Source organism: Taeniopygia guttata, chromosome 21, assembly GCF_048771995.1.
Source record: "Taeniopygia guttata chromosome 21, bTaeGut7.mat, whole genome shotgun sequence".
Lineage (NCBI taxonomy): Eukaryota > Metazoa > Chordata > Aves > Passeriformes > Estrildidae > Taeniopygia > Taeniopygia guttata.
The window spans coordinates 477,789-495,536 of record NC_133046.1 but is presented as its reverse complement, the minus strand read 5'-3'; the positions used below and the strand labels follow the sequence as shown (position 1 = coordinate 495,536).

Genomic DNA, 17,748 nt, shown 5'->3' with positions numbered 1-17,748 from the left:
CCTCCTTGGCCCTTCAAGCAGGTGTCACCCTGGGGCTGGCTGGCTGCAGGGCACAGCCAGAGTGTGAATTGCAGGTGGTGGCTCCTGCGGGAGGAGGATGTGATGGAAGCACGCCCAGGGTGGGATTTCACTTTCCCTTTGCCAGCCTCCTCCAGTGCAGGCGCTCCTGGGGTGACCCAGAGCTGCTTAGCAGAGCACAAGAGGATCAGGAGGCCTCAGAGGAGTCTGTGTCTGCTGCAGGGGGGGATTAGGCTTGGCAATGTCATTGCTAGAGCTTGTCTTTGCCTGGGTTTTTGTGTTTTAAGAGGCCTGGAAAATCAGCAGGTGAATCTGAAATCGGGACTGGGTGCTGTGCAGCAGTGAGGGGAGGAGTGGCACCTGTGTTCTCACAGCCCCCCTCCTCATCAGGCTCAGCACAGGTGTGTTGTACCTGAGTTTATCCAGGCAGAATTCCATCCAGGGGCTTCCCAAGCCCAGCTCAGCCTCATTCCAGCAGGGAATGACCAGCCTGGGCTGATTGACTCGTGCAGGACAAACCCAGAGTGCTCACTCTGAAAACTCTGCTTTACTTGGCTTTCTGCAGCTGTGCTGGCTGTTAAAGCAGGGCAGCTGCAGAATGGCCACCAGCAAAATCCAATGCTGCAGCAGTTCTGCGTTAGAAATTAAGGAAATCTCCGAGCCCCAGAATAGCTGTGGGCACAGTGTGGGTTTGTGTACACGGAGGAGGGCTGGGGGCTCACGGGGAAGGAGCTGCTGGAATTCCCTCAGCAATGCCAGCTTTGCTGTGCTGTGCCCTGTGCAAGGCTCTGTCCATGCTGCTGGGGTCAGAGCCCTGGCCCAGCTCTGCCTCCCACCCTGGGGATGCCTCAGTGCATTTCCAGATGAAATGTTCCACCTGCAGAACTTCCCCTCTGGTTTACTCCAGCTAACTTTGGTTCTGGTTTTCACTCCCGTGTGAGATTAGGGGGTTTTTCACCTTCTCAGAAAACTCTTCCCTCTGGCATTGCTTCTTTTTCTTTCTTCCCTTCCAGCTTCTTGTTTTTCACTCTTTTGATGAATTATTTACCTCTCTAGTATTACTTTTTTGTAAATTCTCTTTGTGTTTACCTTCAAAACACACAACTTCCAACACCCCCCACATCCTCCCCTGCTCATTGGGAAGCCACTGTATTTACTGGTCATTCATTTCCCAGTGTTGTTTATAAATACAAATGCTGTAAAATCCTCTGGTGTCACCTGGTGGGACTCCCAGTGTGCTGAGCCAGCTGGGTGTGTGATCCTGGTGTTTTTTGGAGTACAGGGGTTCATCCTTTGCAGCTGGGTGTGTGTTCCTGGTGTTTCTGGGGGTCCAGGGGTTAATCCTTTGGGTTTTGTGGTGCTGACAGTGTTGGGGATCTGTGGTTCTGGTGCTGGCAGAACACGCCTGAGAGCAGGCAGGGTTGTGCTGGGGCCAGGATGAGTCCCCTCAGGCGATCCCCACCTTCCTGGGGCTCCCCTCAGGTGATCCCCACCTTCCTGGGGCTCCCTTCAGGTGATCCCCACCTTCCTGGGGCTCCCCTCAGGTGTGCCCCACCTTCCTGGGGCTCCTTTCAGGCGATCCCCACCTTCCTGGGCTCCCAGCACAGCTCAGCCCTGAGCAGTGCCAGGCACAGGGGATGGCACAGGGGATGGCACAGGGGGATGCCCCAGCCCAGGCAGGATTTGAGTTTCCCTCAGCCTGGCACTCCCAGCCCCTCTCCCCACCGGTGAATTCTCCCCGTGTCTCAGTTGGAGCAGGAGCTGCAGCTCCGGTGCCAGCAGCTGCTGAGAACGAGTTAATTTTTTATTGGATTTGAGTCAGGCTCCCTGGGCCGAGCCACCCCCGGGCAGGAGCCGCCGGCAGCCGGGGCTGGCTGTGGATAATTGACTTTCTCTGCTCTGGCCACCTCCATCAGATCCACCTGAGAAACCTCCCGGCTCTGCCTCTCTGCCCTCACGGGCTCAGCCGCCAGGAGGAATTAAATTAAACAAATTAAACGTGCCCTCCTCAGCCCCGGGGCTGTTACCCCCCTGCAGACAAGCAAAAAGCAGAATAACTCGGCTCTGGAGCCTGCCCCAGCCCAGCCCCACAGCTGCAGGCACCTCCAGAGCGGGCTCCAGGCTCTGCCCCCCATCCTGCCCTCCTTGTGGGGTGAGGTGTGTGTGGAGCTGCTGCTGTGGCCATCCTGCAGCTCCTGCCCAAAAGTCACACCAGGGCACCTCAGCCCAGCTGCTCTCCTGGGAGCCGCCTCCTCCTCCTCTGCCCTCCCAAATAACGGGATCCAGGTGAGAAAAGGGCCTGGCAGGGTGTCCCCAAGAGGGGATGTGGCCAGTCCCAAAGTTTGTGATGAGCAGGGGCTGTGGCCAGTCCCAAAGTTTGGGACGAGCAGGGGATGTGGTCAGTCCCCAAAGGCTGTGAGTGGCCACTCCAGCTCTGTCCCCAGCTCCTTCCCCTGCATCTCCTTGCCCTTGTGGCTGCCTGATGCCAGGATAATCTCTTTTAAAAACAATTTATTCCCATTATTCTGTAGAATGCCTTGGTCTGGTAGCAACATTTGCTTCCAGCAGCCTCCTCTCTCTGTAGTCAGGGTAGAAATAAAACCCCCAAACCCTCCAGTTGTGCTTGGAGCCCTTTGCCATCCATCAGCCAGGGGTCACAGGAACTGCAGCTCGTGTGCTCGGGTCTCGAAACCTGCAGGAAATCAGTCTTGGTTACACGTGAAATAAAGCAGTCTATGGGGAAAATAACCATAAATGTTCATTATTTGTACAGGAAAATCAATTTGTAGGCCAATTGACCAAATAAAGTAATACAATTTGCTGGGAAATCCCCCAGGTGTGGCAGGCAAATCACAGAGCAGGGATGGAGGCTGAGGTTTGCGTGGGGAATGTGGGGCAGGAGGGATGTGGGGCTGAGGTTTGGGTAGGGAATGTGGGGTGGGAGGGATGTGGGATTGGGGTTTGGGTAGGGAATGTGGGGTGGGAGGCTGAGAAAAGGAGTAAAACTGCAGAAAAGGGCCCAGACCATCGGGGGAGAGGGGAAAACGACCTCTTTTGGTGGTTTTGCATCACTCAGAGTGTGATACCAGGGAAGGTGCTGTGGGGAGGGGGTGGCAGGAGCAGGGGGACAGGGACAGCCCTGCCCTGTGAGCTGCTCTCCTGTTTTTCTGCTGCTCTCCTGTTTTTCTGCTGCTCCAGAGGCGCAGCAGGAGGAGAGGGAAGAGAAGGGGAAATGTCTGAAAGCACCCACGCCCTTTGCTCCTTGTCTCTTCACCTGAGAGGTGGAGCAGGCAAGGAAAGAAAAAAGGGGAAAATCTGTAAGCTTTGCCTTTATTTAGGAGACAGCAACAGTGTTCCACTCTCAGCTGGTGTGAGTTGACTTTTGCTCCATCAGAACTGACTTACATTGCCTGAGGACCTGGCTTCACATCTCTGCTTCCTTCTTTGCAACCTCGGGCTGAAAGGGACAAACTCATTTGATGTGGAAACAGACACAGAAAACAAATAGCAGGACACTCTGCACCTCCTTCCAAAGAGGTTTTGAAAGCAGGTAGCTCCAAAGGCCTGATAGATTTTCTATCTTGGACCTACCTGCCTTCAAAGCCTGGAAATTCCAGTTGGCTTTTCCCAGAAAAGCGTGGCTCTCGCTCTGTTAACAAATTATCCTTTTGGGCTTTATAACTCACTGAGAGATTCTAAATGGGAAATGTTCCCCTCTGTTCCCACATCTTGGTCACCTGTTTCTTCAGGGCTTCACAAAACCACGTTGTTAATTTTGATGGGAAGAGCTGCAGCTTCCCTTCTGGGCAACTTTTGGGTTAAAACTTCCGTATTTCCTTCAGTTACAGCAGGGCCCAATTTCTCTGCCTATGCCCCAGATAAACCCCAGGGAGAGGGTGAGGGACAGGGACAGGCAGGGAATGTGCTGCTGGTGGCTTTTGCAGCAGGAGCCTGAGCACGAGGAGGTCGAGGGAGGTGCTTGGGGTCACTCAGGGAAATTGTGGTTGAGGGTGATTTTCCTCTCTGGTTCACTTGGAGATAAAATACCCCAGACAGGAGCTGGGCTCTGTGCTGGGGCTGAGCTGAGGGGTGGCTCTGCTGGGACAGCTGTCCCCAAGGTTGGGGACAGTTCTCCTGGTCTGTCCTGCCTGTTTTCTGCCCGAGCACCGGGCTCCTCCATCAGCTCTGCCCAGCCTGACCGGCTGTCCCAGGAATTCTGCCTCTTGCCAGGATTTTTGGGAAGTTGAAACGAGCTGTTTTTTTCAGAGGAGCTGTTGCTCTTTAGTAATTGCTGCTGTTCCCTCCTGCTCCCTCTTGCTTTGGGCCATGCCTGCAGTGCTGGAGCAGTCCCAGTGTGACCCTGGTGTCCCTGGGAGGAGAGGATGGAGGACAAACCTGTCAGTGCCCAGGGCTGGGCAGGGCTGGGAGGGGATCCTTGGGACGTGTTTTTTCACGTGCTCATCACTAACCCCTGGGCCAGGAGGTGGGATGGGAGCCTGGCCACTCCTGCTGCCCGTGGGCTCTGCAGGGATGCAGATCCTGAGAGCCCAGGGCTGGATCTGCTGCAGGAGCAGCGGGGCTGGGAGCACACCGGGCTAATGAAGGCCCAGGGGACAGGGCAGGATTATCCTGGAAGGCAGCCTGACCCTCTGCGAGGTGTTTACGCTAATCACAGCTGAAGGTAAATGCAAACTCTGCCAGTTATCCTGCAGGGGGATGTGTGGTCCCCACTGCTGTGTAGTGGCCCTAATTAAAGCCATTCCGCCAGGTTTGTTATTTGGAAAAGCAAAAGGAAAATATCCCAGGCTCTCTGAACCTCCCCCTTTCCTTTCCCCTATCTTTATTATCAATAAAAAGAGAGAGAAAATGCCGTCTGGGCTTGAGGATTTCCTTCACATATGGAAGAGATTTAGAATTCTCCAGCTCCCAAACCTCCCCCCAGCATTCCCTGTCTGCTCCCTGTGTTTCCCAGCCTTACCTATGGACAAGGGATGCACGGGCTGCTTTCTCCTGCAGGTATTTTTTTTTAGTCCAATAGTAATTATTTTTGAGGGTTGAATCACAGGCACGTGAATCATCTTGCAAACAGCTTCGATATTTTCACGTGGGAGCAAATTCTTGGGGCATTTGCATTGGTTGTGTGCCTTTTTGGTGGCCCTGGCTTGGCTGCCCTGTGTCCCCAGGGACTGCACCTGCTCCTCTTGGGGTAAATTCCCACTGGGATCAGCTCTCCAGCCTTTCACTGGACTGCCAAACCTTTGCATTGTTTTTATTTTGTTCTGTTGAGCTCTTTTTGCCTGGCAGCTCAATCTCTCTTGGTCTTTCCATGGCTGGGATAAATTAAATTCCTACCAGGGGCTGTCCTGGCCAGGGCCCTTCCCTTCCCTGCCCTGCCCATCTCCCCCAAGGTTCTTGTGCAACCCCTTGGGTTTGGGGATTCTTGGATGGGTGGGAGCAGCAGGATTTGGTTTTGTAACCAGAATTTCCCCAGGAGGGAGCAAACCCCCCAGTGTTTCCCACCTTGCTGATGCTCCTTTCCTCTCATGACAGAAAGATCAGGCTTCCAGGCTGCCCCAGGTTCTTGTGTTTGCAGCCTCCCTCCAAAGAGGTTTTGAAAGCAGGTAGCTCCAAAGGCCTGGTAGATTTTCTGTCTTGGACCTACCTCCCTTCAAAGCCTGGAAATTCCATTTGGCTTTTCCCAGAAAAGCCAACCCTGTTTCTTCAGGGCTTCACAAAACCACGTTGTTAATTTTGATGGGAAGAGCTGCGGCTTCCCTTCTGGGCAACTTTTGGGTTAAAACTTCCGTATTTCCTTCAGTTCCAGCAGGGCCCAATTTCTCTGCCTGCACAGCCATCCTGTGCCCCAGGTAAACCCCAGGAAGGGGGTGAGGGACAGGGACAGGCAGAGCCCTCCCAGGCAATGGCAAGACAATTGATTCTGGAGCAGGTTCTGGGCCAGGCTTCTGGCTACCTTTGTGCTTAGTTTGAAAGTGATTTGAAAGCGTGTCTGCTGCTGGATTCCTCTAAGCAGATTAGGGAAGTGCAATTGATTCCAAACTGGCTATAGATGAGTATAAAAGGCAAAATTGATTGGCTCAGTCTATTTTAATTTTCTGGGGAACGCAGTAAATAAATAAATAAATAAAACACCCTCCAAACCTGAGGGTAAAAATACAAAGCAAACAGGACTTGTGAAATGGTGTTGTTAGGGCCGAAATTTTGGGATTTACAAGGAACAGCCCTGCTTCTTCTCCCCTTTTGGCTGTTTGCTCTTTCCTGAGGTGGCTTTGGGCAGAGGCTGCCCTTGGGGCACGTCCCCTGTGTGCACAGAGAGGGGCAGGACTGGAGGAGCACCTTGAACACAAAAAGTGTCTGAGGGCAAGAGATGCACAGCTCATAAAGTGCGTGGTTTCCCCCATATTTTCCCAATTTTATGCCATTTTCCCCACTGCTCCCCTGTCCCCTGCAGCTCAGGGGGAAAAGCTGCTGTGGCTCCTGGGGTGATGCCTTCCAGATGGGTTTAGCTCGTTATCACAGCCATTAGGGCTGCCCTTAACGACCACAACTGGAATTTATTGACAGAGGTAAACAAGTTTTTGTTTGGTATTTGTGGGAAGTTCTTAATTTGTTTAATTAAAAAAACCTGGGCTCTCCTATCAGCGTTCCTCCCCTGCAGAGAGCCTTTCCCAGGACTTCTGCCTTTTGCCAGGTTAATTTGGAAAGTTGAAATAGTTTTTTTTTCCAGAGAAGCTGTTGCTCTCTAGGTGTTCTGTGCATTTACTGGCTTTGTTTCACACAACTTTTCCCTGTCCAGAGAATGGGCACTTGCCCTGGCTGGGGTTCCTGTCCCAGTTCTGTGATTTTATTGGCTAAAATTCAGATTCTGAGGCATTGCAGCCTCCCTGGTGTCCCTGCTGCTGGCAGGTGTCCCTTTCCAGGCATGGATCACCTGCAGCATGACTTCCCTGGGCTGCTGGCAAAGCTTTAATGCAATGGTGACGTGGAAATATTCGCTGGGAAGGGTTCTGGAGGCAGAGTTTGGTGCCTGAGTGTGCTGCCTCCTCCTTTCCTCCCAGCGAGGGTGAGATGCAGGCTGGGCACGGAGGGGTGGCAGAGGCTGGAAGTGCAGGCCTTGGTCAGAAGTGGTAAAATCAGAAACAGAAGTGCCTGTGCTGGAAAGTCCTTTGCAAAGTGACAAAGTGTGAGCCACGTGTGACAGCTTTGGCTTGTCAAAAAGAGCTTTTTGACAGGGGTAAACAGGTTTTTGTGGAAATCCCGAGATTCCTCACCAAATCCTTGCTTTCTTCTCTTTCCAAACCCTCCCCAGAACCGAGGCCGCCTGGCAGAGAAGAGGAGCATTCCCCTGCCCCCCAGCAGGGTCCCCAAGAAGGAGCTGAGCTCCATCTTCTCCCACAGCGAGGACAGCCAGGAGAGCGACAAGAGCAATGGGCAGCAGCCCGAAGTGAAGCAGGAGGAGGATCTGCACATCAGTATCATGAAAAGAAGGTACCTGCAGGGTGGGGCAGGGACACAGAAACCCGGGCAGAGCCAGCACTGCCCCTGGGCCACCTCCAGGGCTGGAATCCCACTGCACAGGGCACATTGCAGCTCACCCAGGGCAGCTGCTGGGGATTTGTCACCCCTCTTTGGAGTGCACTTTGCACTCTGGATTTGCAGATTATCACTTGGGTCTCACTCTCTGTCCAGGGCTCTGTGGCTTTGTGGCCGAGGAAATGACCAAGAAATCATCTGTGGGCTTCAGCTGTCTGAAACACAGAGCCCCAAATCCCAAATCCTGCCTGCTGCTTTCAGCCGTGCCCAGATTCTGATGTGATTGAGGCTGGGGAGTTCAGTGCTGGGGAGCAGAGTCTGGGAAGCAGCAAAGTGTGGGGTTTTTGTTTGGTCACAGAGCAGCAAAGTGTGGGGTTTTTGTTTGGTCACAGAGCAGCAAAGTGTGGGGTTTTTGTCTGGTCACAGCTCAGCAAGGTGTGGGTTATTTGTTGGATTACAGAGCAGCAAGGTGTGGGTTTTTTGTTGGATTACAAGTGTCAGAGCATCCTGAGGGCCTCTAGGAGTGGAGGAGGAGTGATGGAGTTGCAGCAGAGAGGAGCTGCTTGATTTTGATCCTGTTCTCCTCAGTGCTGTGAGCATTCACCCAGGAGTTGTGCAGTCCTAGAGGAAGAGGAGAAGGGATTGTCCTGAGTTCCTGGGAACCCTCACCTGGCCGCTCCTGGGAGGCCTCAGTGCCCTCAACATTCAGCTGCAAAATCCCAGGTGCTCCCAGCCCTCTGCAAAAGCAGGAATTTCAGGAAACCTGTAACCCCAGAGAACAAACCCCCGAGGGCAGCGTGCCTCAGCCCCCTGTGCAGATCACTGCAGCTCAGCTGGGTGTCATCTCCCCGTGATGCACAGCAGGGCTCAGATCCTGAGACAAGCCCTGTAAAATCAGAGCAGAGGGAGCTGAAGGGCTGTAATTGCTTTCCTGGTGTTTTATGTGCTCCTTGCCTGGCAGAGGAGAAGCTGCTTCCCCTTCCCTCAGATGGATGCTGGTGCCCTCAGCAGCCGAGGGCTCAGAGCAGGGAGGCAGAAGAGCAGCCAGCTCTGCCCATAAAGCCTCCTGTAGTTAAAATCTGTCATTACTGCAGCTGCCCAGTGCTCCTGCTGGACATGGAAAGGTGTTTTGGGATGCACCTGGGCTGCTCAGAGCACAGGGAACCCTGCAGTGGTTTTGGTGAAGTGCCCTGCTCCTCCTGCCCCTTTAACGATGCTTTTAATGCTGCAGAATTACACTGCTCATTAGGAGGGAGAGCAACATGATAACTGTAATTGATAATGCTGGGCCCCCCAAATACAAAGTGCCCTTATCTCAGATCTTTAATTACTGTAATTGCTTAGCCGTGTTTATTAGGAGTGGAGGAAGGATGTTTGGCAGCTCTGGGGCGGGGATCCCCAGCCCGCCCTGGCTGTGCTCCGCAGCACTTTGTGTCTCCTGCTTGAGCTGCATTTCCTTGGAGGGGAGCAGGATCCTCCCAGCTGGGCTCAGCTCTCCCTGCTGCTGAGCCCTGGTTCTCCTCACCCCTGGGAGCTGTGCTGCAGTGTGGGGGCACAACTGGGCAGGGGGGCAGGCACAACTCCTGAGAGGGCAGAGCAAGGGAAAAACAGGAATTCAGTGCCCAGGGAACCTCTGCTGCTCCCAGCCCAGCACTGATCCCTCAGACAGGGGTGCCAGTCCTCCTGTCCCAGTGGGTGAGACTGGGCACCGCAGCTGCTCCAGGGCCTCGAGTGGGAGCAGGGACCCCTCCTGCTGGCCTTGGGGACATCAGGAGCAGCCTGACCCCCTCGTGCTGGCCTGGGGGACATCAGGAGCAGCCTGACCCCCTCGTGCTGGCCTGGGGGACATCAGGAGCAGCCTGACCCCCTCGTGCTGGCCCTGGGGTGGCTCTGGGGACGGCAGCAGCAGCACAAAGGCGCCAGACCCAGACACGACAGCTGGGCCCTGCAGGGTCTGTGCCCCATCTGCTCCTGCCCTAATTCACCTGCTGTGTCCTCCCCCCGGGCTGGGGCTTTGCTGGCCCCCACTGAGAGCAGAACTGGGTTAAACTGGGATGGGGAAGCTGGGCCAGGCCTCAGCAGACCTGTGCTCTGCTCCTGCAGCCCTGGCTGTGCCCCCTGCACCCCTGGCACTGCCAACACCTCATTTCTGGTGCCAGCACTTGGCCTTTTCCTCTTTTTCATGTTGTTTCCTGCTGCTCTGAGGGCTGGGCACTGGGCAGGAGGGAGTCTGGGGATCAGAGCTGGAGCTGGAAGTTTCTTGGCTGGTCCCTCACCCCAGCCTTTGGCAGTCCTGGCTGTGCTGTGCTCTGGATTGTCCCAGACACAGAGGAGGGGAGGATTGTCCCCATCCCTGGAGGGCTCCAGGAAGGTGCAGGTGGCACTGGGGACACGGTTCAGGGTGAACGTGGCACTGCTGGTTGGACTGGATCAGCTTAGAGGGCTTTTCCAGCCTTCACGAGTCCCTAATTCTGAGTGAGACCCCACGAATTCCATCGCTCTGCAGCAGTTTGGGGAGCTCTGCCTTCCCTCCCCTGGCAGGGAGATTCCACCCAGCCCTGATGAGTGTGTGAGCTCAGCCTGGAGCTGCCCAGCCCGAGGTGCAGAGAGCCTGTCAGGATCCCGGGGCGTTATCCCAGGAATCTGCAGGCAGTGAGAGCCAGGGCAGCCAGGGAGGAAGGCTCAGCTCTGACAGCAAGCTCCTCACACGCTGCTGGATGTCAGCCCAGCATTGTCTTGTGGCTTGATGTGTTTAATTCCTGTTTTAAAGAGTGGCCTCTTTCCCTGTGTGGGAGGAGAAATGCAGTGACAGCATCTGGGATTGAGCAGGGTGGGGCAGGAACAGCAGTGGGATGGGTGAAGGATGAGGGGGAGGCTCCAGCACCTGCTCAGGGTGCTGGGGAGGTGTCACTGACCTCATGAGGACCTGGAAAAAAGGGGAAAAACAGCCCCTGGCTTCCCAGGGATGCTGCAGGCTGGATGAGGCAGGAATTGGGGCTGGATGGGGCAGGAATTGGGGCTCTGAGGGCTGTGGGGGTCCCCAGGGTTTCAGGGGAGGAGATGAGCACTCAGCCCGTGCCTCTGACCTCTCCTTTTTGTTTGTTTGTTCCAGGATTCACACCCACTGGGATCTGAACATCTCCTTCCGAGAGACCTCTTGCAGGTACCGTTTTTGGGCACCTCTCCGTGGTAGGCTGAGAGTTTCTGATTTGTGACCGGGTGCTGATGGATGTGAATGAACATTTCTGTCAGTTCTGACTCCTCCTCCAACGGGGAGCAGTGAGGGCAGAGGAATTCTCTGCTATTTAACTCAGCACAGACTGTGGCTCTGAACCACAAACCCCCATAATTCCTAAATTTTCCAGCGTTAAGAGCACAAACCCCACCCCACAGTGAGCACAATGAGCCAGTGCAGCAGCTCAGCACCCATAAAAACAGGTTTTTGAAAGGCAGCCTTAGAATAAAACCCCTGGTTAGCTGCTCCAAGCTTCTGGGACTCTCAAATACAAAAGGATGGATTCCTTCCAGGCAGAGCCTTTCATGCTAAATTTCAGCCCAGAGCAGAGTTTTATGGCTGTTATAAACTCCTTAAAGGCAGAGGTTTGGGATGGAAGTGCTGACAGTGCCTTAATTAATGGGCCTGTGAGCAATGATTCTGCACAATGGCAGCTGAGGGTGCCAACACCTTTGGAAATTAAAATCCCACTCTTAAAAAAATAATTCTGAGCTTGCAATGCGTGGAATAAAATAATGGTGTGATTTTTATGTCAAATACATTTGCTGGTCTTCCTCAGCTTGACTGTTCCCTTCGGTTTAGCTCTGTCCTGGAAGAAACCTCAGTAATTCCCTTTGGGAACAGAAGTTTTGCATTTCCTGAGGAGTCCAGCTGTCAAAAGCTGCCCATCCAGCCCATTTAAAAGGAAAAACAAAAACCAAACTGGTTATGCTGTGTGGCAGGGGAAGGATTTGGGGTTTAAATGGCAGGAGAGAAGAGGCTGTTCTGTATTTGAGTGGCCCAAATTGGCAGCACACAGCCCTGCAAGCAGATCTCAGTTCCAGCAGGGCTGGCAGAAAGGCTCAGCTCTGGGGTTATCAGTGACCTGCCCTGCTGGATGTGCAGCAGGAGGAAAAAGACATAAATCAGGCTGAGGGGAAGGAGGAGGTGAAAAACACCTGGGAAACGAGATGGGAGAAGCAAAGAAAATGGGAAATGCGGTGATTTAGCTCCTTCCTTGGGAAAGGAGAGCAGAGGGGAAGGGAGAGCAGGGGAGGATTGAAAAGCAGCTGCTGGTGGAGGTGTCAAGGCTGCTCCTGACTCAGCAGAGCTCTGCTGGGTGACACAGGTGACGTTATCAGTGCCACAGCACTGCTGCTCTGCTCTGCCCTCCCAGCGCTGACAGAGGAGGCCTCTGGGCCTGTCTGCTTTTATTTTATTATTTTATTTTCCCTAGTAAGCTTTTCCTTTTTAATCTCCCAGACCTGAAAGGCCCCTGAAAGGTCAGAGGGAGCTTTCAGCAGCTGGAGGCTGAAGGTGAGCCCTGAGCAGGTCCAGCAGGGCCAGAGGGAGCAGTGTCCCCAGGCAGGACCTGCCTGTCCCCTCTGGCAGTCCCTGCCTGCTCCCCAGCTGGAAAAGCTGCTGCTGAGCTGAACGAGCTGAGTTCTCCCCATCAGGACCTGCAGAGCTGTTCCCACAGCTCCTGGGGACTCTGGGGGACACTTTGGTTCTTGGCTCCATGGAAGAACTTCAGAAGTCCCCAGTGAGACACCACAGATGTGTCAGCCATGGCTGGCAGTGGCAGGAAAAGGACATTTATTTAATATCACACTGAATTCAGCCCATCCAGATCATTCCTGCCCTGGGTTTGGGCACGGGCTGCTCAGGGAAATATTTCAGTCCTCATCCTGGGCTTTCAGGAATCGGGCACAGCAGAGGTACCTGAGTGGCTTTTCCCTTTCCTACAGGGATAAGGCCAAGCCAGGAGAAAATTTGGAGTGATGAAAAGTATGACTTAATCTGAATTAATGATGTCATCATCATTTCATTAGCAGCACTCTCTGCTCTTGCACTCACTCCCAGGAAGATTTATCTGGCCACAGGGATGGGGCAGGGAAAGGAGACCATTTATGGACTAGCAGAGATTCAGATGCTGAAGGGGAATGGGAGCTGCTAAACCAGGTTTACCTTGCATTTAAAGCTAAAATTGCATTTCAAATAAAGGTGAGAAGAGTGTTTAGATCTCTGCAAGAAAAGGGGAAAATTTATTAAGAGTAATTCTGGCCATGTTTACCCCCAGTGTGCTGGTGCAGATGTCATGGGAGGGGGAAATGGACCTTTTTGTAGGGTGTCCTAAAGGATTTGGGATAAACTGAGCATCTGAAGGCCTGTGTGTGTTGTTGATCCTTGGGAGGAATTCCTGTTACCCTTCAGCTCCCATAATCCTCAAAGAAAGAACCAACCCACAAAGAACAAACCCTCTGTGGGACTGGGATGGTTTGGAGTGTCCTGGACACACCTGGGTGCTGTGAGGGACTCCGGTGGAGCCTCCCTCCCCTCCTGCCCCTGCACCCATTAAAGCTGCTCAGCCCAGGGATTTTTAATATTTCATCAGCTGTGAGTGGAGAAAACGAGGGGAATTTGGGGGGTTTGAAGAGCCCTCAGCCCCATCAGCTGCCAGCCGCCCATCCCTGTCATGGGCTGAGCAAAACCCCTCTTGGTGTGTCCCTGACAAGTCTCACATTTGAGGGATCTCTCTCCTCCCCGTCTCTCAGGGTGGTGCAATTCCATCTTTTTTTTATTTATGGGCTTGCAGAGAGCTGAATGACAAAGCAGGCTTACAGTAAAAACATCTTCATACTTATTTCCACCTTATTTTGGAGTTGCCAGCCCTACTGATCATTTTTATGAACTGTCATGAGCATTAATGAAATTTTATGGGCATTTTGCTCGGGACATTGCAGGATGATTAATTTGTTTTTTCAGGCTCAGTCTGCAGGGAGATTTAGGGCGGTGCTGCCCATGGGTAGGGTTGGGATTTTCAGGCCTCTCTGCTCCCTCCAGTTGGGAAAACTCGTTTATCCCTCCCTCCTCTTTTCCTTTCCCTCATTTCCCCTTTCCCTGCCTCGTGGCTGTGTCTGGTGGGTGAGTCTCAGGAGGTGGAATCCCTGGGAGGAGAGGTGGGATGCTGGGGAATTCATCTGAGAAGGACAGAGAGTGACCCACGAGGGCTGTGTACCGTGGTGACATTTGAAAAGCTACCCAAAAAGCCAAGCAATAAAAATACAATATAAATCTAATATCATATACAATAATAATAACAACATATAATACAAATAATTAATAATACACAAATAAACAAATATTTAACAATATATTTACACAATACATTTTACATTACAATACATTTTATACAACATACAAAACATTTATTTATACAATATATTTGTACAATGTACAGTATAATACATAAAATATGACATACATATACATAGCATAATACATATACATAGTATAATACATATACATAGTATACACATACACAGTATAATACACATACATAGTATAATACATAATACTTATAACAATGTACAATATAATATATAATACAGTGTGATATAGAATAATACTATATACTATATAGTTATATACAATCTAATATAAAAATGTAAATATAATATACATTGTGTTTATATAATGAATATATATTAATATTATAATATGTTATAGAATATAATTATATAATACAATATATAATATATATTATAATTATATAATATATTATATAGTATATTCATAATATATGTTATTAAGATGTAAATATAATACAAATTATTATAATATAAATAGTATAATGTGAATGCCAGAGAGGTGGCAGTGGTGGCAGAGGAGGTGGCAGCACTGGCAGGGGAGGTGGCAGTGCCAGCAGGAGCGGTGGCAGCGCTGCCAGGGGAGCTCTGGCCGCTCCTTTGCTGCCCCTCGTGCTGCCCCCTGCCCTGCCCCCTTGGTCCCCTTGGTCCCCTTGACCCCAATCCCGCCGTGCCCGGCCCGGCCCCTCTCAGGACGGGGCTGGGAGCTCTGGCCAAGGTGACCAGCGGCAGGAGGGGACGGGGGGGCTGAGCTGAGGCTTTCCCTGATCCCCATCCCTGCCTGTGCTGCTGACTCAGTGACCCTGGCTTTACTGCCGGGCAGGGACGGTGACCTTGGCGCAGGGGCCATGCCAGGGCGCTGCCAGGCTGCTGAGGGAAGTTATTCCTCAGAATTCATCTCCAGGGGTGACCCCTGCCATGCCAGGGCACTACCAGGGCACTGCCAGGGAAAGTTATTCCTCAGAATTCATCTCCTGGGGTGACCCCTGCCATGCCAGGGCACTGCCAGGCTGCTGAGGGAAGTTATTCCTCAGAATTCCCCTCCTGGGGTGACTCCTGCCTCTGCGGGGCTGGAGCGTGGCTCATCCCTCACTCCTTTGGTGCCCTGTCTGTGTGGGGGGCACTCAGAGCTTGTGAATTGGATTTTTTTTTTTAATTTTCTTAGGAAGTGTTGTGTTCTAATAAGTAGGAAGCTGAGGGGATTCATCAGTTCTCGGGAATGAACATGATTTTATCCCAGAGCACTGGATTTGGTGTGGTCAGGGTTGGGGTGGGGAATCTCTGTTCCTGCACAGCAGAGACACAACTCACACATTTTCCACTCTGAGCTGCCACCATTAACTGGGAGCACGAGGGGCTGATTTTCTGACAGGTCCTGTGCAGGAGGTCAGGGCAGGGAGACAGAGCAGTCCCTTCTGGGGCCTGAAAATCAATGAGTCTGTGATTAAATGGCCCACGGAGGCTGGACACTGCAGGTCGAGGGAAAAGCAATGATATTGGTGGTGGTTTATGTGGGGGCTGCAGCAGGAATTGCTCTTGCAGCTCTTCCAGGTCCTTGTACAACCTCCAGATTCACCAAAAGAGGTTTTTTTCCCCAGGGGCTGGACTAGGGTGCTAATATTTCTTTAGAAATCAGTTATTTGGTCTTTTTTTAAAATGCTAACTAGAAAATCTGAGCACCTTTGAGTGCCCAGGACCAGCCCTGCTATCCCACAGTTGTGCTGTCACATCGGGTTGTTCCTCGGGGCTGTAATGATGCAACAGCATTTATGGACCAACCCTTTAATGGCTTCCATAAAAAGCTCATTATTCCCTCCCCATCCCTGCCTGATTTACATCCCTGGGTTTGGGCAGCCCTGAGGCACACACACTCCTCTGTAAATCCTGGCTCCCTCAGGCTGGGAAAGCCCTCCAGGGTCACCAGATCCAGCCCTAAGCCTGCCAAGGCCAGCAGTGCCCCGTGCCCCAGGGCTCCTGGGGCACTCCAGCACTGCCCAGGGCTTCATTCCCTTGTTTTGGGTGGGAGATGTCCCCTGATGTCCCACCTGAGCCTCCCCTGGTGCAACTCGGGGCTGTTTCCTCCAGCAGCCGGTGGCTCTGGCTGGGACACTGCTCCTGACAGCAGAAACTTGGTTTTTTTGTGCTGCTGAGACCAGCAAAGGAAAAACCCCCTGTGATTCTGCAGCTCCTGGGGATTTTCTCATCTCCTCGCAGCTTCCCTGCCACTCCTGGTGGCCCAGCCTGGCCAGGCAGGGTGGGAGCAGAGGGTCAGGGGGGAATCACTGCAGAGGGAACATCTGAGCCTGGCACCTGAGCCAGGTGAAGCATCCTGGAACCAGCCCCCCCTGCCCTGGCCAGGTCACTGCCCTCGTGGCCTCTCCCCTGCAGGTCTGACATCCCTCCCTTTGCATATTGGATTTTTCTTTCTTTATTGGAGGGAGGGGCAGAGGGTTGGGACAGTTTTATGGCTGCTGTATTGATCTGTAAAATTTAATATAATCCCTGCACTTACTGGGTGATCGTTAAGGGGATGGAGAGACGGTGAAATGTATTTTAAAAAAAATGTTTTTCCATTTTATTTCCTTCCTATTTTACTTTCTGAGTCTCTCTTTCCTTCCAGTCTCCTACTTTGCATTCTTTCAGAGATTTTTGACTGTGTTCTCCCAGCTTTCCTCTGATTTGAGTATTAGGAAAAGTTACCCAGTAAAGGAGCTCTGTAAAATAGGCTTGATTGTTCCAATAGTGATAGTTGTAGTTTTAGTAGCAGTACCCTGTATGCTTCAGTGTGTGCAAAAAATAACGAGTAAGACAGTATCTAATATTTTAGTTGTTGTTCAGAACGGAGGAGATGTTGGGGAAGATGAAATAGGAAAGCCTTGTAAATATGATTGCCTGGCAAAAGATTTGGAAAATGCAGAAACTATAAGCGGGATTGAGATGAGAACAAGCTTTGAGATACCAAACTTGGTCACTAAAGAACTAGAAAACAACAGTACAGCCAGCTGTAGGCAATCCCCCTTTGATTAAACAGACAGGTCCGAGGGTCAGGTGGAATGTTCTGTCTCTTCCCTCAAAACGTTCATCCCACACCTGTAACCCTCCCCTGAAGCATCAGGTGTCTGTAATTTGCCCAAATCTTGTTCCAGCCCTCTCTGAAGCCCTGATGAGGAGTGGGGAGGATGGGGCACCCTGCTCTGTCCCCTCCTCACTCGAGGGAGCTGCGCCAGGGAAAGGCAGCACCGGGTGAGAATCATTTCCAAACTGTCTCCGTGCCCCTCTGCACCATCCCTGCAGTCTCAGCAGAGCCTGCGGGCGCCTGGCTGCTCTGCAGAGCCTGACACTGATTTATATTTTGGTTAATTGTCTCCAGCCATTAGTCTGCCCGTCCCTCTCCTCCTCAGAGATGCACTGGCTGCTAATGGCTGGAGTGAAACACGTTGGGAAGGCGCTGCTGCTCCAGTCTGGCTCTGCACGGGGAGCTGCCACCTCCCTGCCCCGGCTCTGGGGTGGCATGTGCCCCTCGGGGACACCTGGCAGCCCCTCTGTGCCCACGCACGGCCCAGGAGCCACAGGGGCCGAGGGCCTGGGGCTGCCCGCTCCTCTCATCCATCCCCTGCTGAAGTTACTGCATCCCCGTGTGCTGCTCAAAGGGGCTGGGATGGACAGTGGGGACTGGATTCTGCCTGACTCCCTGGGTAAACTGAGGCAGCTTCAGAGCCTGGAGTGTGCCTGTGGCTCCCCACGGGCCACGAGGGGATTTGCTGATGCACCTTTGCACACCACCATGGTTTTTATTTTAAACCCGTGCAGGAGATT

At 52.5% G+C, this 17,748-nt stretch overlaps 1 protein-coding gene across 2 annotated transcripts in view; it reads left to right on the top strand.

Moving 5' to 3' along the window:
• Positions 1 to 17,748, top strand: part of SAMD11 (sterile alpha motif domain containing 11) — a 70,588-nt gene that overhangs the window by 13,085 nt on the left and 39,755 nt on the right. For both annotated transcript variants that reach the window (XM_030289589.4, XM_041720311.2), the window contains exons 3-4: positions 7,346 to 7,524; positions 10,682 to 10,732. In XM_030289589.4, coding sequence (XP_030145449.4) covers positions 7,346 to 7,524; positions 10,682 to 10,732 — 230 coding nt within the window. The remainder of the gene's footprint in view (positions 1 to 7,345; positions 7,525 to 10,681; positions 10,733 to 17,748) is intronic.